The 23,114-nt window shown below is 33.3% G+C and overlaps 1 protein-coding gene across 1 annotated transcript; it reads right to left on the reverse strand.

Annotated features, from left to right (window-relative positions):
* Positions 1 to 7,613: 7,613 nt before the first annotated feature.
* Positions 7,614 to 20,183, reverse strand: LOC125468291 (probable leucine-rich repeat receptor-like serine/threonine-protein kinase At3g14840). The gene is made up of 24 exons (XM_048585786.1): positions 19,932 to 20,183; positions 19,383 to 19,551; positions 16,557 to 16,628; positions 16,385 to 16,453; positions 16,091 to 16,162; positions 15,931 to 16,002; positions 15,723 to 15,794; positions 15,539 to 15,610; positions 15,378 to 15,449; positions 15,222 to 15,293; positions 15,065 to 15,136; positions 14,260 to 14,331; positions 12,925 to 12,981; positions 12,577 to 12,633; positions 12,472 to 12,495; positions 11,607 to 11,644; positions 10,972 to 11,351; positions 10,665 to 10,863; positions 9,911 to 10,036; positions 9,509 to 9,627; positions 9,198 to 9,408; positions 8,835 to 9,072; positions 8,422 to 8,572; positions 7,614 to 8,168 (listed from the first exon to the last, which is right to left on the reverse strand). The coding sequence occupies exons 1-24, from the start codon at positions 20,053 to 20,055 to the stop codon at positions 7,800 to 7,802; spliced, it is 2,979 nt and encodes a 992-aa protein (XP_048441743.1). The 5' UTR covers positions 20,056 to 20,183; the 3' UTR covers positions 7,614 to 7,799.
* Between the last annotated feature and the right edge of the window lie 2,931 nt (positions 20,184 to 23,114).

Genomic DNA, 23,114 nt, shown 5'->3' on the forward strand with positions numbered 1-23,114 from the left:
AAAAAAAAAAACTAGCGGATTGTATGTCATGGAAAATATAAATGTGCATTGCAATACGTAAAGGATGAGATTTTTTATGGATTAGAATGTGGAGAACCAAAATAATGACTTTTAGTAACGAAGAAAGTTGAGGGCCTATTATAAAACTAATTGGCAATATGGAAAGTAGTTCAACTTACTTATAAGTTTATATAAGGACATCACTCCTTTAATCAATGTAAAATTCACTCTCAATGTACTCCACCATTTTTAATTATAGCAATTCACATTTGCTAACAAGGGGATCTCGGTTATTTTATGATAGAAGTTGAGGTTGCATCATAAAAGTAATTGTTAATATGGTGGAGAGTAGCGCAAATCTTTATAAGTAGATACAATGTCTATTCTTTTTCCAATATGAGATTCACTCTCAACTTTTTATATATACTAGGCCCGAAAACATTCAAATAGCATTATTAAAACTTAGCTGCCAAGTAATGTATGACAAGTTTTCAAATAGAATATTTTCTAAGCAAATACAATATTTTCTATTCTTTTTCCGAAGTAAAGCAATCTTCTCATCGCAAACAAATGACAAGATTTCAGTTTCTATGCTGAAGCAAGTGATCTAATGTTGGTACTGTAATTATGAATAAGAAAATCAACTTGATCAAATCTACAAGGACTAAAAAGACAAGGTCATGCGAACTGTTAATTTCAAACATAACAATTACATTCTTTGATTCATTTTACAACAATATTTCTACACTATTAAAGTGAATATCAATAGAGGAAGTAAAAATGGTTTATGAGTTTGTACGTTTAATGCTAAGTTTAGTTATGTTGATGATCAATCAAATAGTTTGCCAATCTCTCAATTAGGCAATCTCTAATGAAAGGGGCTAAAAGTCTAAGAGCCAAAAAATAGCCTGATTTATCCAAAAACTCATTTGTAATTGAAGACTGGGCTATAATTCTATGAAGTACCAGACCATTATTTGGCCAAATAGGCATCAGACTAGCCAAATTTAGCCCCCTCTTGGCCCTTTTTTCTGGGGCCCAAATCCTCAGTTGCAATAATTGATTCAAATTCAACGGTTAGATTTGAAAACATTCAAATGTAGTTTAATTAAATTAACCATAAATTTAAAGTATAAACTTAAAATTAGTAAATATAGCCCCTTTGGTTGGAGATGATATATGAGTATGGTTTGACACTGTTCATTTAAAAATAATATTTTGCAGGTTATAATTCTGGACGGAGCTATATTTAGAACTTTCGTTTGGAGATGGCCTTATATTCTCTCGATAAATCTAGATCAGGGTTGACCGAATAAATACCATGGGTAGATGCATCATGCATATGAAGCAGCTAGCCCATGACCCTTCAGTTGACCTAGTTTAAATATGGCTATCACTGCAAAATAGGATTGAAAATATTTCCTCATTGTATCAATCTCATTACATGAGGGATTTGGATATTCATACTCATAATTGAAGACACAGTAGGCCCAACGGTTAGTGAAAATATTGCTAGAAGTTTATAAACTTTCTAGAAACTACATAATATCAACTCATATTTTAGTTAAGCGTAAATATCGGAACGTGATATCAGCGATCCGAACTGTTCATTTTTCTACATCCGCAAAAAGATCATGTTTTCAAAAAAGAAAATTTGAAAACCCAAATTTGGTGAGAAGAATAGGGTGTAAATGACAATCCACGATTAAATATAAATCTAGGGTTTATCTGTTATGGTGTCAGATTTTAGAGTTGAGCTCTTCACGAAAGTTATAAGGTTTGTCATTACGAGTGATTTATATTTTTTTGTTTACATTTTTCACACTTCTATATTAATTATTATTAATTTTACAGTCAAACAAAAAACTATTCATGAGGGTTTGGAAGGCTTTAAAAATCTAAACAATGACGTAACCATTATCTAAGTGTAGAGGGTGCAATCATAAGCGTTTGTATATTCTTTCACATTTTTTTAACTTGTACATTAATTATTATGAATTTTTATTTATTTTGAGCTCCCTTACAAACACAATTCATGAGGGTTTGTAGTGTTTTAAAAATTCAAACGACGATATACCTATTGTCAAAGCATAGAGGATGTGATCACGAATGTTTGCATACTTTTTCACACTTGTAAATGAATTATTGTAAATTTTATAATGTGCTTCGGTTTTAAATTGCTTTGTATTTTTAATGTGCTTTGGAAATTTTTAATCTCACGTAATGGCTAGTTTGTATATTTTTTGTTTCTTTGGAACAAACGATATTGTCTACATGGTAGAGGAGGTGGGCTTAGCCTCACAATGAGTTAGCAATAATGTGGTTTAAACTCGTCTTTGGCGAGAATCAAACCTAAGACAACCTAAGACCTCTCTTACAAGTGAAGAGAAATACCACTGGATTGTAGTAGTTTATAATTATCGAACTAACATTTTTCTTAACAGGTTGAAATGGGTTACCTGCGTGGAAACCCATTATTAGCGATTCTTAGCTTGTTATCCGATTATGACCCAATTAGTTATCGTGTTGACCTAAAATCCGTTATTGTCGTGTCGTGTTAACAAATCGTGTAAGAAATTGTTAGATCTACCATTTTCATAGGTTTTATTGTGTCAAATCATTTGAAAAATTAATTAAACATGTTAAGTAAAGATTGATTAACATATGATATAATATAAGTCAAAAACCGCGCTATTCACACGGCTGCATAAGATACACTTTGCTATACCTAATGGAATCCACTTATTCAATCGCAAACAATTCAGCTTCGAGGCTATGGAGTTTGGAACTCATAATTGCATCAAAAACATCGATTTATTTTTTTAAGTCTCTATTTATAGAATATTTTTACAAAAATTCATTTAATTCGAAATTATTTGTTCATTTAGTTGTTACGATACAATTTTAATGTTTTTTAGAACATACTATTCGTCAAGTTGTTTGAAGTCAATTAGCTAGATATCTTAAATATTTACGATTTGGCTAATATTTAGTACGAATGATTTATAAGGTGCAATTTGAAAAATAAACGGTTCAGATTGTTGAAGTGTGTGAGCCTCACCAAAAAAATGTGAACCGAAGAAAGAGGATCCTCTCTGGATCCACTTTGTGGGGATCCCATCCTAACCGTTCATCGTACATCATGCGGTTAGTTTTCATTAGATACTATTTGTGTTTAATTTTAAATAAAAAAAGTCAAATGATTTCTGACCGCACGATACACGATGAATGACTAAGATATGAGGATCCAAAGTGGATCCAGATGGGATCTAATTCCGTGAACCAACATGTGTGTAGAAATAACACGGATGCATGCAGCTTTCTCCAATCATGTGTGGAAAATTTCAAGTCACCATCCAGGGCTAGCCCAGGCCCAATGCTAGCAAGGCGACCGTTCGGGGCCCAAAATAATTGAGGGCATCAAAATTATTAGTGCGGCATATTTATATATGTTTTCATAAGAATATAAATTTATAAAACTTGGTTCAATGACAAAGAAATTGAACTAGAATTGATGGTTTTGTTGTTTGAAATTAATGAGGAGGTCTTGAGTTCAAAACAACATGTGTGCTTATTTATTTTTTACTTTTTACAAATTTCTTTTCATCATAAGAGTATAAATATATAAAATTCGACTAAATGATCAAGAAGTTTAATTAGAATCAATGGTTTTTGTTGTTTAAAATTAACGAGAGCTCCTAAGTTCAAAATGCTAAGTGCATGTTTATTATTTTCAATTTTTACAAATTTTTGTTTGGTTAATTTATTTTTAATTAGCAGCTAGTACCTATGTAGGTTGTTATTTGTAAACATTTGTTCAAATTCAAGTCTACTATTCAACAAAGAGTCATGCGTTGACCAAATTTTTATACCAAATTTGCAAATCATATGACATGTCATCAAAAAGTTTAATTTAGTACCCATTTATTACTTATACATATCAATTAAAGACTCAAAAACATCATTATATTTTTAGTCCCATATTGACAAGGTTAGTAAATAAGAAAAAACACCTCATGATTTATACAAAAACACTTTAAAAGTTCAAATAGAAAACAAAACTCATATCTATTTACTTGTAAACCCGGAGTTTTTTTTTGTTTCCTTCTCACGATACAAAATAAATTATTTTTTCCGTGTTTATAAATTATTAAGTTTGAAGTGTTTTTCTAAATATAATTTTATCGTTATCTTACTTGTGAAAACATATAGTTTTCTTATATAAAGTGAGGGCACATTTTTTTATGTTGCCCTGGACTTCAAAAATCTCTAGACCGGCCCTGTCATCATCCACCCATGAATATTTTTCATCATGGATTTTTTCGTCATTCTTTCATTTTACATACTAAAGGAAGAAAGAACACTGTTACCAGTCGCCAGCACACTTGCAATTAATTATTTAATTCACAAATCTGCATACAAACACGTACCTATGAAAAGTTCTTTATAAATAGCCAAAATAGTCCTTGAGATTTGCATAACACATCACTTTGGTCTCTGAGATTAAAAATCAATAGAAATGGTCCCTGAGATTGTCCACCATCCATCATTTTGGTCATTCCGTTAAAAACTTCGTTAAGTATCCCAGAGCTATTGGCTGGAGGTTTGGACAATTTTCAAAGCTTCGTAACTCAATCGTTTCTTAACCAAATTTGACCCATAATATATCAAAATGAAGATAGGAAAGTGTACAATAAGACTATACCTATTTGGAAGCTCAATGGTTGCCTGATATGGCTGGAAAATAGTCTGAAAGGTGACTGATCCATGGAAAAACTGGAAAACTCGCCGGAAACTGGGTAAACTTTAAACGTTCTTAACTTCTTCAATACTCAACGAAATCAAGTGATTCAACAATGAAAATCATACTTCTCGATGATACGAAGAGAATGATACCCTTTTTGACGGCTACATCACCGTGTTTTTTCCGGAAAATGGCTTGAAAATGGCTAACTCGAGACCAAGACAGCCAATTTCGAGCCGTTGTTCGGCCAAATCACAGATATTTAGTAGTCAAGAGAGGTACCATTCTCTTTTTCTCATCAAAAAGTATGATTTTTGTTTTTGAATCACTCAATTTAGTTGAGTACTGAAGAAGTTATGAATGTTTAAAATTTACCTAGTTTCTGGCGAGTTTTTCAGTTTTCCCGCGGGCCAGTCACCTTTTAAGCTATTTTTGGGCCATCTCCAGCAAACATTGGGACTTCAAACAAGTATAATCTTATTTTACACTTTCCTATGGTTAAGAAATGAAACTTATGCCTTTGTTCGGTAACTTGTGAAACTTAATGGTACTAAACTGTTTATGAAACTTAATGGTACTACACTATTTATGAAATTTAATGGTACTACATTGTTATAAAACTTAACAGTACTACACTGTTTATGGAACTTAACACGCGTTTGTCACACATGTGTTATATTTTATGTTTTTTTTTCTTTTGTCTTTATCATTAAATAAAGTTATTAGATGATTTTTAGTTAAAATGTAAAGTTTTGAAACTCTTTTCATTTTTTTTTTTAAGAATATGAAGGTGAGATTTTCACATCGGTAAAAAAGAAAACTTTACAAAGACTTATAAGAGCATTTTCAAAAGAGATGTCATTTCTTAAATGAAATGTCACACAATCAAATTTGAAGGTAGGAAGAAGCTTCAACTGATATGAGAAAAAGTGTTATCAATTATTTTTTTTGTAATTTTTGTGGTGTGTCATGTGTGGATCCTTTAATGCACTAATTATAAATTATAAATTATTATTTTAATTATTATTATTTTTTTTTTTTACAAATCAAGTTTTAAGAAGTTTGGGTAAAGTAGTGTGTTAATTTACGAATCAAGTCAAAATTTGTAAAAACACACGAAACACTTGCCTTTTTGTCTTCATAGTCATCGTTGATGCCGATTTCTTCTTCAGTTGTGTTTGTTCATGAACGTTGGGGAGAGAGAGAGGGAGACAAAGAGAGAGAGAGAGAAGAGGGGGGGGGGGGTAATTAAAGGTGTGAGAATGCGTACTTGATGAACATGTTTTATTGTATCGAAACTTTAGTGGAAATTCAAATTGGGTGTACAAGAAATTAAGATTTTGTTAAAGAGTCTAGTATAAGTCCTTTATAGTAAATATACATATGGATATAAGTGTTATTGAGTATTGTTATTCCCGCGTCAGTGTTATATATATCTTCCTACCCACTTTTTAATGAAATTTTTAATTACAAATTTGTCCATTTGTTGGTAGATTATCATACAACAATGGACAATCATTCATTTGCTGGTAGATTATCATCAAAAAAGACTTCGTTGTTGGGAAACTAATATTTCAAATTTTAATGAATAATAGTGGGTGGAGAAATAACATTTCATTTTTTTAACTTTTTATGGTGGTGGGATTATAATATTGGTGGGAAATAGGACATTAGGGTGCGTCTAGTAACTCTCACATTATTTTACTTTGAACAAAATTGAAGGTTGTTAAGAGACAAAAGTTATGTAAACATAATTATCCAAAACCTTACAAGGGCTTATAAAGAGTTGGACTACTCTCCATATTGTCAAACTAATTTTATACTGAAATCTACTTTACCACCTTACAAGGGCTTATAAAAAGTTGGACTACTCTCGGTGAAATCCACTTTACCACCTGCACAATTCTCAAGTGTGGGGTATTAGTTATGGGTCACATGTGGACCCACCACGTGGAGCCATGTCAGGACTCACCCATTGCGTGGGGCCAAATGGAGACTCACCCAATCACATTACATCTTTGGCCTACGTGGAGCCATATCGGGACCCACCCATCGCCCGGGGCCAAACGGGGACCCACCCAATCACGTGGCAGTATGGGCCCGTCCCTTGGTTCTGATACCATGTAGAATTTTTCAGGTCGACGGGCCGAGGGCCCACCCCAACAACACCGATATTGTCCTTAGATGTGGAGTTTTATCACAAAAGGCCTTGATATTAGTTAGAGAAGGGTATTTCTATTTAAACTGCTTTCCTTCTTCCCTCCTAGCCAATGTGGGACAATGGGTGTTCCAACACAAAGTTTGGTGAAAATATCATTCTCGGGCTCTTGTTGCATAGTAAGTTCATTTTAATGTTGATTCCCACAATGATCGCAATGTGACTTAAACTAACGCTCATCATATCTTCAATTTTTTGAATGCACATTTTTCTTTTAGAATTTAGATTTTGAAGAGTCGTAAAGTTGTACAAAAAGTTTTAAGTTCCATTTTGATCGTTGGAGCTCGAGAAAAGCTAGCCAAGGTGACTTCCTCTCATCCCCTTTACCTTTAACCATCTAAATCTACTACCTCATGCCTTCCGAAGACATACTGATACTGCATAACAAGTACCAAAGCACATTGTTTTGTAGCTCGCTTTTGTTTGAGCACGAAAACATTCAATTATCAGCGATGACAAAGTTTAACTGACAAGTAAAATTACAAAGAGTTAAATACGCGTGTGACAAAAGTTTAGTTTTAAATTATGTCGTTGTAATGCAATCTTATCATGGACACAATGACTAAATATTTCAGTTTCTATGCTAAAGCACGTTGATCCAATATTGCAGTTATAAAATAAGAAAATCAGTTTTATCAAAATTACAAGAACTAAAAAGACAAGTTCATGGAAACCGTTGATTTCACACTTAACAATTATTATGCTGGAAACTTCTTTAATTCTTATTTCACCAATATTTATAAACTCTTAAAAAAATAACTATCCTTCTTTCAAAAATAATATGTTGATAATCATCAATCAAACAGTTTCCCAATTTCTCTTATTTATGTTCTCTCTTTAGTTCGAATCAGGATTGATTGGATAAAGATCATGACCAGACGCATATGAAATAGTGCTTGGCTCTTCAATTGACTCGGTTTGTATCTGGCTGTCACCTGCACTCCCTTCTAAATAGGATTGAAAATGGTTCCTCATCGCATCGATCTCATTACTTGAGGGATTTGGATCTGAGACTAGCTCCTGAACAGCAACCCTGCCTTCAAGCATGCTCACAACTGAAGACATAGTAGGCCTAACTGCTGAAGTGACACTAGAGCAAAGGAGAGCCACGTTGATTGTAACCATCATCTCTTTTTTGTTGAAGTTTGAACCCAACCGTGGATCCACTAGATCCAACAAATTCCCTTGCGCTTTAAGGAGAGTTGCCTAGAAACACGAAAGAACCTTTATTGATTCGAGAACCTTGACATGTATAAGCTATATATAGTAAAGGACACTAATAACCTTTTTTTTTTGGTGTTATAGACAAAATAAATAGCAAATGAAGCAATAGTATGATGACCTGATTTTGGATAATCTTTAAAACTTTTACCCGCGGAATATAAGTGGATTTCTATCTAGGGTTAATAGCATCAACAAAATTTGAAGTTCAATTAGGATGCAGTTAGATTCAAGTTACCCAATCAAGAAGATAAAAGCATTCTGCCTTTGTTCGGTAACTTGTGTTGTTCCTCCCACTAACAATCTCCAATACAAGAATTCCAAAACTATACACATCTGCTTTATCAGTCAAATAACCCCGCATTGCATATTCAGGTGCCATATAGCCACTGCAAAATCATGAAATCATTTCCCCCATATTTAGCTAAAAGAATTCTAAAATAATACCAAGCTTTAGAAAGCAGGGTTTTTATACTTTAATTGAAAGTTTAACAACAATACGATAGCTATATGACAAATCTGACCTTCAAGTTTATTTAACATCAAAGATCTTGGTTAAGTTGAAATTTTCGTAAGGTAGAAAACTTTCCGTTTGGTTAGGGACGAAAGAATCAAAACAAAAGTAAACAAAGTAAAAACATAGGCACTTACAAAGTTCCAGCAATACGAGTGCTAATGTGTGTATTATCTTCTTCATCAAGTTTGGCTAATCCAAAGTCAGATATTTTTGGGTTTAGATTTTTATCAAGCAACACATTAGTTGCCTTTATATCTCTATGAACGACCTTCAATCTTGATTCCTCATGGAGGTGAGCCAGACCTCTCGCTATACCAATGCAGATCTTGTGCCTTGTTGGCCAATCCAACTTCAAACGACTTTCTCCTACCCCTTCAATTTTTCAAATTAATCAAAATTAGCCATAACTAACAACATATATAATTTGTGTGCATAAGATTTATTATACCCATTTGCATGAACCAAATGAACTGTAGGCACACAAAAGCAATAGTTACCGAACAAAGCATGAGCAACACTATTATTTTCCATGTACTCGTAGACAAGCAATAGTTGATTTCCTTCAATACAACATCCGTAGAGGCTAACAAGATGAGGGTGTTGCAAAGCAGAAATTATGCCTATCTCATTCACAAATTCACGATTCCCTTGCTTTGATTTGGAAGAAAGCTGCTTAACAGCAATCATGGTACCATCTGCTAGAATGCCCTAAATTTGAGAAATTAACTTTAATTAGGATGACTATTATTAATCAAATTAAAAAATATGAAACAAATATATACATGAAATTATTGGTTCAGAAGAATACCTTATAAACGGAACCAAAACCACCTTCGCCAATCTTATTTGCTTTGTCAAAGTTGGTTGTGGCAGCTTTGAGTTGCTTGAATGTAAACTTACCAGTTTGCAGGTCCACACCCTTTAAATCTGTGTAAGAAGTAAGCTCACATAAGAAATTGCGTCTAAAAGAACTTTCAGAATGATAGCATTTCTTATTCTTAATGTTCCGTGAGCACCGTGAGTGATTCAAGACCTAGAATTTAACAAGTAAAGCTATTCGCTGCACACTTGCATCATGAGTTTCAACATAAACATATACTGTAGGAGCATCATGGGTTTCAACATAAACATGAACATATATAGCTTTAGGGTGTTTTTTGTTTCCTAATTTACTAAAAAGAAGAGACAAGTATAAGAACAGTGCAAATACCATCCTCCACTGTCTTTTGTTGTCCTAGGGAGCCTCTCCTCCAAAGAATACTAAGTATCACTAATATAATAAAGATTCCTCCGGCCACAATTCCAACCACTACACCAGGTGATACGCTATTGTCGACTGCAAAAAGAAGACCATCTTTGTAAGATAGTAAATGTAAATGTATAGATAAGAAAGTGCATTATCCAACCAGCTACCCAATGCACAAAGAAACAAAAGATTTAACTATTTGGCAGAACCCAAACACAAGTGGATCGTAAATGACATAATTCTGCTGTCATATTTTATGGCTCCTTCAGTGAAAAGGATAAGTTCCTGTAACTACTTAAAATACCCTCAAGGTTGAAATTTGTTGCATTTTTGTGATAGGAAAGTTGAACAGAGAAGATTCCTTCAAACTCTTGACTCAAACAAGGAAAAGAAACAGAAGAAGAAAGGAAGAACCCTGCTAAACTAGAGTCGGATTTCTCTTTTTTAATTTATTTACCTTTTTCTTATACAATGATATATCTACAGGGGTGGGCAATAAATCGGTTGTGAACTTACCATTCAGGAGATCCATACCAAGACCTCTCACTTACATGTGAAGAGGAATATTACTAGACCATAGTATTAAGTGACAACTAACTAGATTCGGGTCTCTTATAAATTCTGTTGAAATATTAATGCCTAAAATGATATTTGATGCGCTGAAAACTCCCAGCGGTGGACAAATATCAGTAAGAAGTTCAGAGCGGTGTAAACTTACCTGCAGGTTCCACAGAAATAGCTGATATAAGAGGACCATAGACTCCTCTAACAGGGATGCCTGTCGTCCCTTTGCCAGCCCAATTGAAATGGATCTTCAAGGTATGATTAGTTACATTAGCGGTAAAATTTCGTATGACTGCATTACCAAACCCACTAGCGTCATCCATAATATTGAAATTCTGCAGTACTTGCATATCCTGCAACGTTACGAATTTAGTTACCTAACATTTCATAATTGTCAAAGTAAAAAATTTGAACTGACCAAAATTAAACAATCAAAATACAATGATAGTGTAGCTTTCTACCTGAATGTAAATATCAAATACCCGCCTTCCCAGGCTTTTATATGTGTCTCCACTTCTAAACATTAACTCTGCAAAATGGAGTTTTACGGTGTATATTCCATTTTGCAGACAAAACCCAAAGTAAGTTAGAGAGATGGGAGAAACCCGTGCGTTCATGTACAGTTGAGGATTGGCCATAGAGAGTATAGAGTCATTAGTCCATATAAAGTTGTCCGTAGAGCGGTCATCATCAGGGAAGTAACCGGTGCTGCTTAATGCCCAGTTTGTTCTGCTCTGGTAAAATGATGAAGGTCCAGCTGAAAATGTGTCATCCTCATATGTTTTATTTTGAATGGTTACTTCTTTACCACCACAATTAATATGAAAGGAGGAGTACATAGCTACAAAAAAAAAAAAGTAAACAGAGATTAGCAGCCACTGAAGCAACTTTTGAACTCAAAAGAATGGCAACATTTATAATTCCCTTTTGCATGGGAATGTTCGGAAGAACGATGAATGAATGCAAAGCTGCTTGTGGTTGTGGGTCATAAGATAAAAATAACAGAGTATGGCCTTACAAGTGATCTCCCACTCCCCCAAACAAAAGAACATCAGAACAAATATATCTTGCAGCAACATGTGGGATCCCAACTTACTTTTTGGACATTTTGCAGCTGTGGAACATGAAACTCCTCTGCTCATAGAATAATGCAGGGTCCATAAAAAAAGGTCAGCAAGATAACATCATAAATGTGAATAAGTTACAAAACAAAAAACTAAGAAATACACAGTTGGAATGCCAATTAAATTTAGGGGAAACTTGATATAAGTCCAATTTTTTTAGCCAATAGTAGGAATAGTCCAGTTTATTAAAATAAGTCTAATTTGTTATATTTAATTATTTAATTATCAATATTTATTTGTTTAATGATAAGATTTATTATAAAAATCAAGTTTTTTTTCCCAATTATCTCTTTGCTTATTTCTTTTTATTTATCTTTTTGTTATTTCTTGTTCTTCCTCCTGCTTTAAACCCCATTTATAGATTTTATTTTTAATTTTTATAATCAACCTATATCACAGGTTAATTATATTTATCTACCTATATGACATATTCTTTTTTTGTAATCAACCTGTCACAGATTAATGTGTCTTGCTTGTAGGTATGTTATATTTTTTTACCTTTTAATTAGGTTTCATATCTTACGTATAGGTATTAAATACATTTTTGTTACTTGAGTTAGCGTAAAATGTTTTGCAGATAAATTTAGGTTAGTATATTAGTTTTTTTGTTATAAGATATTAAATATATTTTTTTGGAGTTGGAAAATGCATAATATTAGAAGATTTTAATTGATTTTTAATATTTTTAGAAAATATAAAATGAGTATAAAAGAAATAAAAACATATAATTAGATAACTGGCCTCACTTCTAAAAACACTTTACGTTTTTGGATCTGGATCTAAAAGCCCCTTAAATTTATAGATGAATGCTTTTTCGAGGATTAATTTGAAACTTACGAACTATTGCTGTCAAACAAGTTCCTGTAGAATCACAAGTTGAAAAGTTAAGCTTGTTCCACCAGACATAAACAACAAAACTCAAGCTAATGAAGAAATTCTTACAAGCCCTTTGATTGACAACTTGTGTTCCCTATGGTGAAGTTGTTAAATGAAAGATCACTGCGCAAAAACGGCTACGATGTAAATTAATTTACAGATTTGATATGCGAATAGAAATAGCTTACTAAGTAATTAAAGAGTAGGAAATAAGATGGATTGACCGCCGTTTTTTATATCAATTCGAGTAGTAGATAGCAGAAATTTCTAACTGTAGACCCTTACCAAGTTATTAGAGGGAAGCATTTGAAAGCAAAGCTTACATATTGCCCATCCGCCAAGCAGGCATGGGTCCGGTCAGCATAAAATTCCATACTAAGTAACAAAAGAGTAGCATTTGGAAGAGAAGCTTACACGTAGCCTGTCGGCCAAGTAGGCACGGATCCAGTCAACAAGTTTCCAGTTAAGAATCTAGACATAATGGATATAGAAAAAATTTAGTCAAGAATGTAGTGTTTATCCTTACGAATTTCATGAGTAAGATTTGAAAATTTGAATTGCCAACTTTGAGTGCATTATATCAGTATTTGCATCTAAAAGACACATCCAAGGGGTATACTATAGACTCAATATGCAATGAAATTATGAACTACTAGAAAGGTGTATAAGCTAAAAAAATGAGATTTTAATAAAATCTTTCCGTGCTGATAAAAATTACTTTAGTCTATAGAAGAGGAAGAAATTGCAGTGTACAAATAAATAGTGACTTGAGCCGAATTTCACTTTATTCACAAAACTGCCACCGCCTTTTTACTGCCGTTCAGAGTGGAAATTTCAATTTATTTACGAAATTGCCACCGCTTTGCACAGTGGAAGGGGGCCCACGCGTCAATCATCGTGGATTGCTCTGCTTCGACTACTTTTCCGTCCGTTTCCATCCCCTTTTCATTCCCTCTTTTCCTCTCCCGACTCTCTCTCTCTGTAACCATCCATCAAATCCTCCCATCCCTCCCTTTTCTCACTCTGTAATTTCCGTCAAATCCCCCGCCGATTCCCTCTCTCGCCATTCTTAGTCTCGCCAGCACTCTCGCGAGATTTAGGCTGCACACGAGCGGATCCAAAGATCAAACCTGTGATCTTCAAGTCGACACACCCAGAGGTAAAAATTTCTCATTCTCTCTCTTCGATTTCATATATGTTGTTAGATTAAAAGGGAAAATATGAGAACTAACTCAAGCAAATGTTCTGGATGTAAGCTAAAAGATCAATTTAACTTTTAGGAGTTAACTGTTGAGATATATTATGACTAACAAATTTACCAATATCATCTCATGTCAATTTTGGTGTTGTTTTCAGTACTTTTCGTGACCATATTTGAATCAAAATCCGACTTGGTCTAACTAAAATCAAGATGAATATGCAAGTCAGTTCAATGGTAGTGGTTAATCAGTTTTCTTAGTTTGTTAGTTTTCATTGTGACCATCTAGTGTCAGTTATTCGCTCGAGTATTAACGTTTTGTTCTAGCTTAACCTGTGAGTCCTTAATTATAGTAAGCGTGATCAGTAACACTTCCAGCTCGTCAGACTGCAGTGTGGCAAAACCCTCTGCCTGAATTTTGTGCAAGTCAAATTGTTATTAAATAAATTTCCAGCTTGTCAGGCTGGGGTGTAACAAAAGTACAAAACCATGAAGAATGTCTGCGTGAATTTCGTGTCATAAAGACTAGATTGGTCATTCAAATTGCTTACATATAATCCGCTTTTGCTAGACTAGCGAAGCTGCTTGGAATTTCTCCGGTCAGCTTGTTATAGCTGAGGTCTCTGCACAAACAAATTGCAAATGCAGTTTAGATATGCTCTCTGAGAGGGAAATGCCATCTCAAAAGCTGTTCTTTTAGACCATCTCCAACCCATGGGATAAAACTTAAAATGTAAGCTTTAAATTAAAAAAAAGATTGGACGGCTGAAAATTAAATCTAACGTTTAAAATAATTTAAATCAAATTTCACTTGAAACATTATAAATACCTATGTATTTGTATGATAACTTATCATAATTTGAATATTTTTAAATTAAATTGTTCATAAAAATAAATTAGGATAATACACGTAAAATTTATTTTATTTTTTTAAAAAAAGTTACCGAAAATAAAAAATTAGGCTAAAGTCATTATTTAATAATCTCGGGCTAAAATTGGAGGAGAAAAGTAGTTTTTGGGTTATGGAGTCTTGCTCTCCTTAAGGTCATTATTTTAAGTTGTCAAATATTTTAAGCCTTTGGATCTAAATTAACATAATCTTGTGGCTAATATATATTTAATCCTTACATGTTCTCAAAACAAGGATCTTAGGAGAGCAGAATTGTTGGGTAATGACTTAAAATTTTTTGGCTTTATCCCTAAGGTTTGGAGATGGTATTATAAATACAGAAACATAAAGTCCCTCCAACATCGTCCAAGTCATTGTAATAATGTCTTAGTCAGTATAATAACATCTGGAAGAAATTTTTTTTATCTGAAGACGGTAAAAATAGGGACAGAGACGTTTCTACTTACAAAGTTTTCAATTTAGCCATTTGCCCGAGATATAGAGGTAGCTCTCCGATAATATTGCAACCCCTCAACATCCTGTAACAGAAACACCAAAACTTTGAGGTTGCAAAAAGATTTCTTGTACAGACAAAAATTGTGTTTCATGGAAGCCTTAACTCACAGTGTCTTCATGTTTTTCATATTGTCGAGCGGAGGGAAGGGTAATGCAGGTCCAATCAAGTCAGTAATTCTCCTGCATGTTAAAATTGAGCTATGAACAGAAACTACTATATTGCTAATTGTTCTGTACTTATAAACAGATATGAGATACACTAACAAGTCAGTTAAGTTTGTCAAAAGAGAGATGCCGCGAGGAATTGGCCCCATCAAACCACTACCCTGAATCACACTGTTTTAACAAGTCATAACATTTGAATTAGTGATGATATTGAGAATCAAGTAGCAGAAAAGATGACACCCAAAAGGAAAACACTCAACAGTTTTTCAAGATTTGTCCACTTCTCAATAAATTTAGGTATCTCCCCAGAAAAGTTAGTGTCACTGATCCGACTGCATAGTGATTCGCAAAAGGTAAATAGTTCCAATTAGTCTCAGAATTCAGAAAAAAATTTAGTTGGGTGCTTAGGAAATCTTCAAGAACAAAAGAACAACAGAAGCTTACAAGTCCTTTAGTGTGGTAAGTTTTGCAAATGAATCTGGCAAATACCCAGTGAAGTTGTTTGAAGAAAGAAGCCTAACAATAAAACAGGTATAACAATTAGGAAGTGGATGATTTACTGGTGAAAAATACAGCATCTGTCTACAGAGAAGCAAATCCAAACAAACCAAAATATTTTAATCACAGTAAAATTTGAATAAGACAATCTTACATTCTTTCCATGTGTGGGAAATTCCCAAGCTCCTCAGGGAGAGCTCCAGAGAGAGAATTGGAACTGAGGTCCCTACACAAAACAAAATCAATTCCATTGATCCATTGATTTTGAAAGATCCCTAAGGATATCCATAAAAAAATGTGTAATCATCACTCACAAACTCCTCAGGGTGGTGATCTTTGCAAACTCTACCGGGATAGGACCTGTCAAACGATTTCCAACAAGGGAGCTGCAACACAACTCATATGTCTCAATTATATTCAGTTTTTTATGATTCAAATGGCTCATGACCACTGAAGGGACACAAATATGAAGTAGGAACAACGCCCATGGAATAGCTTCATAGCTTAAGAAATAAATGGCTGAAGAAAACTGAAAAAAAAAATATTCTAATACAATGAGAATATCACATATGCATAGATGCATAGATGCAGAGCGAGAAAGGTAGTACATGTTGACAAGTCGAAGGGAGCTCCATTCTGGAGGGATGGTACCACTCAGGTAGTTCCGGGTGAGGTCGCTGAAGAAGAATGAAAGAAATTAGCCATTGTCTCATTGGAAACAGACATACAGGCAACTTAGATGTGAAAGAACAGATCATTTGCATGACTCCAAATTCTTACATTTCTTGCAGATATTTGAGCCTGACCATTTCTCGTGGGAGTGTTCCTTGCAAATCCTGGGTTTTCCAAATTCTGCTTGAACACAAATTAACAAAGAACCGTTACCGTGACTAAAAGGAAAAGAAAGCACCAAAATACCAAGGGAAAAGGATGAATGGTGAATGTCCCTAGAAAGAATACAACTTGTATAATTACACAAACAGTTAGGTGTGCTTCTGGTTTTTGTTACTAATAACTATGTTGATACATATTTCTAAGTTTTCAAGGGAACAATGATGCTTGCATACAGCATAGAGCAGCAGTATGAGTTCTACACACTTTCCACTGCACTGCAAGTGTGCGTGGCAGAGATTATTTCTGCATTTTTAAAACTGCATCAAACAGCTGCATAGAATTGGGATGCGACACTTCCAAATGAACCGGTTGCTAGTTCATTAAATATTTTTAGAAATTTAGATAGAGGAATCTGGAAAACACTATAAATTTCGGGCACAAATGAACAAGAAGGGGTTCTGAGAATTTTTTTTTCTAGAATGGATTTGAAAAAGAAAGTAGTTGTAATTGAATAACCGTTTGGAATTATTTGTCTTTTTGGCAACGTGATAGGACAATCTACACAACTCATTTAAACTACACAAGGGGAATTCAAACACGGGACTTGGGGTGTAAGGGCGAAAACTTTTAACCAACTTAGCTTGTTAAGAATTGCTTCTGTATAAGTTCATTGGATGTATTCAATTATGATTTTAAGTAGTCCATAAAACTATGTGTGTATTCCTTAAAAATAGATTTTAAAGTACTTTAAAAAATTAAGGAATTTAATGGATTTAGAAGAATTTTAGTGTAATTTAGATGTTAAGAAATCAGGCATTGAAGGAATTCACATGGAGTCTATGAAACTCAACTAAAACTCCATCAAGCTCTATGAATTTTTAACTTTTAAAACCTTCAAAATCTCAATTAAACACACCCCTAAAAATTTGGATGGGCTTAGAAGAATTTTATAGTGTTACGCTTTAAAAAATCAGGCCTCTCTCCCTTTTTCTAGCAATAAAAAAAATTTGTGTATTACTTTTTTTCACTTTTCTTAAAAACTTGTGTTTACTTTCTTCCACAAACACAGGTGCATTTATGTATCTCTTTTTCAGTCGTGCTCCATTTTTTCATGGATGAACCCTAAATCATAATTTTATAAAAATTGAAGATTATTCAATTAGTAAAAATGAAATACTGATTTCAATTAAGTTTAAATATTGATTGTTGAATTTTGTATGAATATATTGTTCAAAAAATCATTTTTTATATGTATGAACTTTTCATTAAATTGCACCAGGACTTCCAAAATATAAGAGATGTCCCCAAGCAGCGACGATCAGAGATGCTGATCGACTCTCTGGTTTGCATATTTAATATACAGTAAGTAATTAATTATATGTTATGGGTTGTAAGAAAAGCATCGATGGGATATTTGTTTCTTGGGATTGCATATCAGCTTCTTCTAGATATTGTCTAATGGACTTTTCAGCGGACTTTTCTATCTCCGAGCGGGGAGCGGGTGTAAGATTCAAAGGCTGTCGAAGTCGCTCGATTAAGAAGGGCCTTCAATTTTGGGAAGGGTACGTGATGTCTCATCTGATGAAGTTAGGCCCATGTTCTTTGTAACCATCATTTAAAAAATTATCTTGAATTAGCAAATAAATATAAACACATGGACTAATTTGCCTAAACTGAAAACACTTGAACTAATTTGGCTTAACTGAAAACACGGGAACTAAATCGATTGATTGGTTAAAAACATGGACCATTTAACATTTAAGCCTAAAATCTTCATTCGTAAGTTATCCTTGCAAAACACTAAATAAGTTTGAAATCACTAAACATCTCCCAAATAGATGTCAAAAAGTTCATATCAGCAAATAACAAAAAAAAAAAAAAAAAAAGGACAATACTTATGTTTTCCAACTGAAATGTCAATTCTTATTTGACTTGACGTTGATTTGCAGCAAAGGTGGTTACTTTCAAATTTGACAACAACTTCAATTCCGTTACAATTGTTGACAATAAATAATGTAATAAATAATAGTTTAAATTGAAATATCTGATAGAGAACAAAACTTTAAATACGATAAAACTGCCACATAAGCTTTCAAATTTAAATTTTATGTTTAAAATTTGATCTCCTTTTGGGGATGCTTTAAGGTATATAATTTAATTTGACGACAAAAATATAAGGTGCTTCCAAAAAGTAGAAAATTGACCGTCATTTTAATCTAGAATGCTACTAAAACCATCACATTTGCTTATTTTCCCACCAACCTTTTAATGAAAATGCTAATTACATATTTATCCTTTTAGCAAAAGACTTTTAATTCCATATTTATATATTTGTTATAATTTAAATTAAACAAACTAAAAGAGAATAAAGAAAAACTAAAACTAACAAAAATAAAAATGAATCCATCATCTTCCAAATCATCCACGATGGGCCGACGACTATCAAGTCCCCAATCATCCGTCACCCTCCCCAGCCACAAACAGCACCCCATTCTCCCTTTGGTATTTGATGGGAGGTGGGAGGAGATTCTACCATTCTAGTGTGGGCGCTAGGGTTGTGGCAATTAAGGAAGCATGCTGGTTTTAATTTTTTTATGATGTGTGAAATTACACTGTAGATGTAGAAATAGGACAATGACGTGGATCTATTAGCACTCTTAATCTAATGATTATATGATTTTTGATTTAGGTAATCATTTACAAATAATTTGAGTAATCTTTTAAAAATATTCAGAGAGAGAGAGAGAGAGAGAGAGAGAGAGAGAGGCTTACATGCCGGTAACATGGCAGACAGTGGCGTCGTCAAAGGAGCAATTACAGGTGATGGCCCTCTCAAATCCGGCCGATTTACTAGTCCATGGAACTTGGCCGCTGCATGGATCTACACTGTAAGTCCAGCCCATTTTCCCTAGTGTCTTTGCTATGTCAACGAAAGCTTGCACTACAAAGAATAAAATGGAGCATATATATATAGTCAAAATATACATATTTGTGCAATTAGTACTATAGATGTTACACCATATATATATAAAAAAAAATCATATGCACACAAGAAATGTGAATCATGAATCCAAACTGATATATTATTTTAAGTTTTTATCCATTAATAAGTTTACAAAGTTATAGGATGAAACAAATTAAGGTGATTAACAAGGAAGAACCAATTTTTTTTTAGTACAACGATATATTTTACCCTAAAGGGATGAGGGAATTCTGTTAAGCCACACAATAAGCAACCTAATTTGGTATTAAATTCGCATCTTGTGGCAACCTAAGTTGACATGTAGTTAAATATATATTAAGGTTAAATGTACGACTTACGTTCATCTTGTGGCAATCGAGCAGCTCCGAAAGCAAGGGCTGCAAAGCAAACCACCAAAAGAGAATGAAGAAGAAGTCGAGGGAAGAACATATTCATCATTATTTTCTTAACAAACTTTGGCATCTGAAGAAGAAAATCAGATGGGTGTTTTAAAGGCAAAGCAAACAGAAAGATGGGACGGAGTACGCGGGACCTGCAAGGACTTCATGTTCTACGTAACTTGCCCTTGGAAAAAGACACCGAAAAGTTCTTCCAAACCACCCCCCCCTCTCCCCCCCCCCCCCCCCAAAAAAAAACAAAAAAAAAAAAGAAGTCACTCCAGTGTACTGTTATCTGTTAACGATTTGCCAAACGGAAATTGCACGCTTATATTGTTCGTAAAGAAAAATAACATGCTTCGCATTGTTGATAGAGGGAAATTACTTGTTTCTACTTTCTACTACTGTTGCCAGTTGGCAATTCGAGAGTGGCTTGAATTGTCAACTATCAATACCTGAGCTGAGATATTAATTTGATCCATTTTTTTCCGCCATTTTAAGCTGACCCCCACTCCTTTGTCTCTAACCATTTATGGCATTTTTTCTACAACGAATAGTCCGCAAAGACCAGGCTAATATTCACGACCACATATAAAACTGTTTTTATTTTATGTATGCATCATTTTAATAGTTGTTTTGACTAGAATGCGTTATCGTTTTTATTTCATATGCTGACAGTATACCTACCATTATCTTCATTCATTAAATTCACTCGTTGCGAATTAAATACAAGTATTTACATGCAAAACCAATCGAATTACCATAAGAGTATCTTTAATACAAAGATAAAAATGTACAGATTTCAATTTCTTTTTCTCTCTTAAACTAGCGGAGCCCTCTTAAAGAAGTAAATAAAGACGTAAATACATTTTGCTTACGTTTTTTGGCAAAAAAAATAAATTTAAATGCTCATTTCAAATAATTTTGAATCTTCCATTAAATATGCTCTGAATGTCCCCAAGAGAGAAAAATTAGGTCACATGAAGTAGTGCACATGATTAAATTTAACAAAAAAAAAAAAAAACTAGCGGATTGTATGTCATGGAAAATATAAATGTGCATTGCAATGCGTAAAGGATGAGATTTTTTATGGATTAGAATGTGGAGAACCAAAATAATGACTTTTAGTAACGAAGAAAGTTGATGGCCTACTATAAAACTAATTGGCAATATGAAGAGTAGTTCAACTTACTTATGAATCTATATAAGGACATTACTCCTCTAATCAATGTAAAATTCACTTTCAATGTACTCCACCATTTGCTAACAAGGGGATCTCGGTTATTTTATGATAGAAGTTGAGGTTGCACCATAAAAGTAATTGTTAATATGATGGAGAGTAGCGCAAATCTTTATAAGTAGATACAATGTCTATTCCTTTTCCAATGTAAGATTCACTCTCAACTTTTTATATATACTAGGCCCGAAAACATTCAAATAGCATTATTAAAACTTAGCTGCCAAGTAATGTATGACAAGTTTTCAAATAGAATATTTTCTAAGCAAATACAATATTTTCTATTCTTTTTCCGAAGTAAAGCAATCTTCTCGTCGAAAACAAATGACAAGATTTCAGTTTCTATGCTGAAGCAAGTGATCTAATGTTGGTATTCTAATTATGAATAAGAAAATCAATTTGATCAAATCTACAAGGACTGAAAGGACAAGGTCATGCGAACTGTTAATTTCAAACGTAACAATTACATTCTTTGATTCATTTTACAACAATATTTCTACACTATTAAAATGAATATCAATAGAGGAAGTAAAAATGGTTTATGAGTTTGTACGTTTAATGCTAAGTTTAGTTATGTTGAAGATCAATCAAATAGTTTGCCAACCTCTCAATTAGGCAATCTCCAATGGAGAGGGCTAAACGTCTAAAAGCCAAAAAATAGTCTGATTTATCCAAAAACTCATCTGTAACTGAAGACTGGGCTATAATTCTATGAAGCTACCAGACCATTATTTGGCCAAATGGGCATCAGACTAGCCAAATTTAGCCCCCTCTTGGCTTTTTTTTTTTTGGGGCTCAAATCCTCAGTTGCAATAATTGATTCAAATTCAACGGTTAAATTTGAAAACATTCAAATGTAGTTTAATTAAATTAACCATAAATTTAAAGTATAAACTTAAAACTGGTAAATATAGCTCATTTGATTGGAGATGATATATGAGTATGGTTGGAGATGATATATGAGAATGATTTGACACTGTTCATTTAAAAATAATATTTTATAGGGCTATAATTCTGAACGGAGCTATATTTAGAACTTTCGGTTAGAGATGGCCTTATGTTCTCTCGATAAATCTAGATCAGGGTTGACCGGATAAATACCATGGGCAGATGCATCATGCATATGAAGCAGCTAGCCCATGACCCTTTAGTTGACTCAATTTAAATATGGATGTCACTGCAAAATAGGATTGAAAATATTTCCTCATTGTATCAATCTCATTACATGAGGGATTTGGATATTCATACTCAGAATTGAAGAAATAGTAGGCCCAACGGTTAGTGAAAATATTGCTAGAAGTTTATAAACTTTCTAGAAACTACATAATATCAACTCATATTTCAGTTAAGCGTAAACATCGGAACGTGATATCAACGGTCCGAACTGTTTATTTTTCTACATCCGCAAAAAGATCATGTTTTCAAAAAAGAAAATTTGAAAAACCAAATCTGGTGAGAAGAATAGGGTGTAAATGACAATCCACGATTAAACATATTGTTTATGAAACTTACTACATTGTTTATGAAACTTAACGATACTACACTGTTTATGAAACTTAATGGTACTAAACTGTTTATGAAACTTAACGGTACTACACTATTTATGAAATTTAATGGTACTACATTGTTATAAAACTTAACAGTACTACACTGTTTATGGAACTTAACACGCGTTTGTCACACATGTGTTATATTTTATGTTTTTTTTTTCTTTTGTCTTTATCATTAAATAAAGTTATTAGATGATTTTTAGTTAAAATGTAAAGTTTTGATACTCTTTTCATTTTTTTTTTTAAGAATATGAAGGTGAGATTTTCACATCGGTAAAAAAGAAAACTTTACAAAGACTTATAAGAGCATTTTCAAAAGGGATGTCATTTCTTAAATGAAATGTCACACAATCAAAT

Source organism: the organism of the source record quoted next, unplaced genomic scaffold, assembly GCF_019419815.1.
Source record: "Pyrus x bretschneideri cultivar Hongxiangsu unplaced genomic scaffold, Pyrus_bretschneideri_v1 Contig23, whole genome shotgun sequence".
Classification (NCBI taxonomy): Eukaryota; Viridiplantae; Streptophyta; class Magnoliopsida; order Rosales; family Rosaceae; genus Pyrus; species Pyrus x bretschneideri.

Coding starts and splice junctions, on each gene's coding strand:
- LOC125468291 (XM_048585786.1), bottom strand. CDS start 20,055: ATGCCAAAGTTTGTTAAGAAAATAATGATGAATATGTTCTTCCCTCGA. Junction 19,552..19,931: donor TCGATTGCCACAAGATGAAC/GTAAGTCGTACA, acceptor TATTCTTTGTAG/TGCAAGCTTTCGTTGACATA. Junction 15,137..15,221: donor ATGAAAAACATGAAGACACT/GTGAGTTAAGGC, acceptor TTTCTGTTACAG/GATGTTGAGGGGTTGCAATA.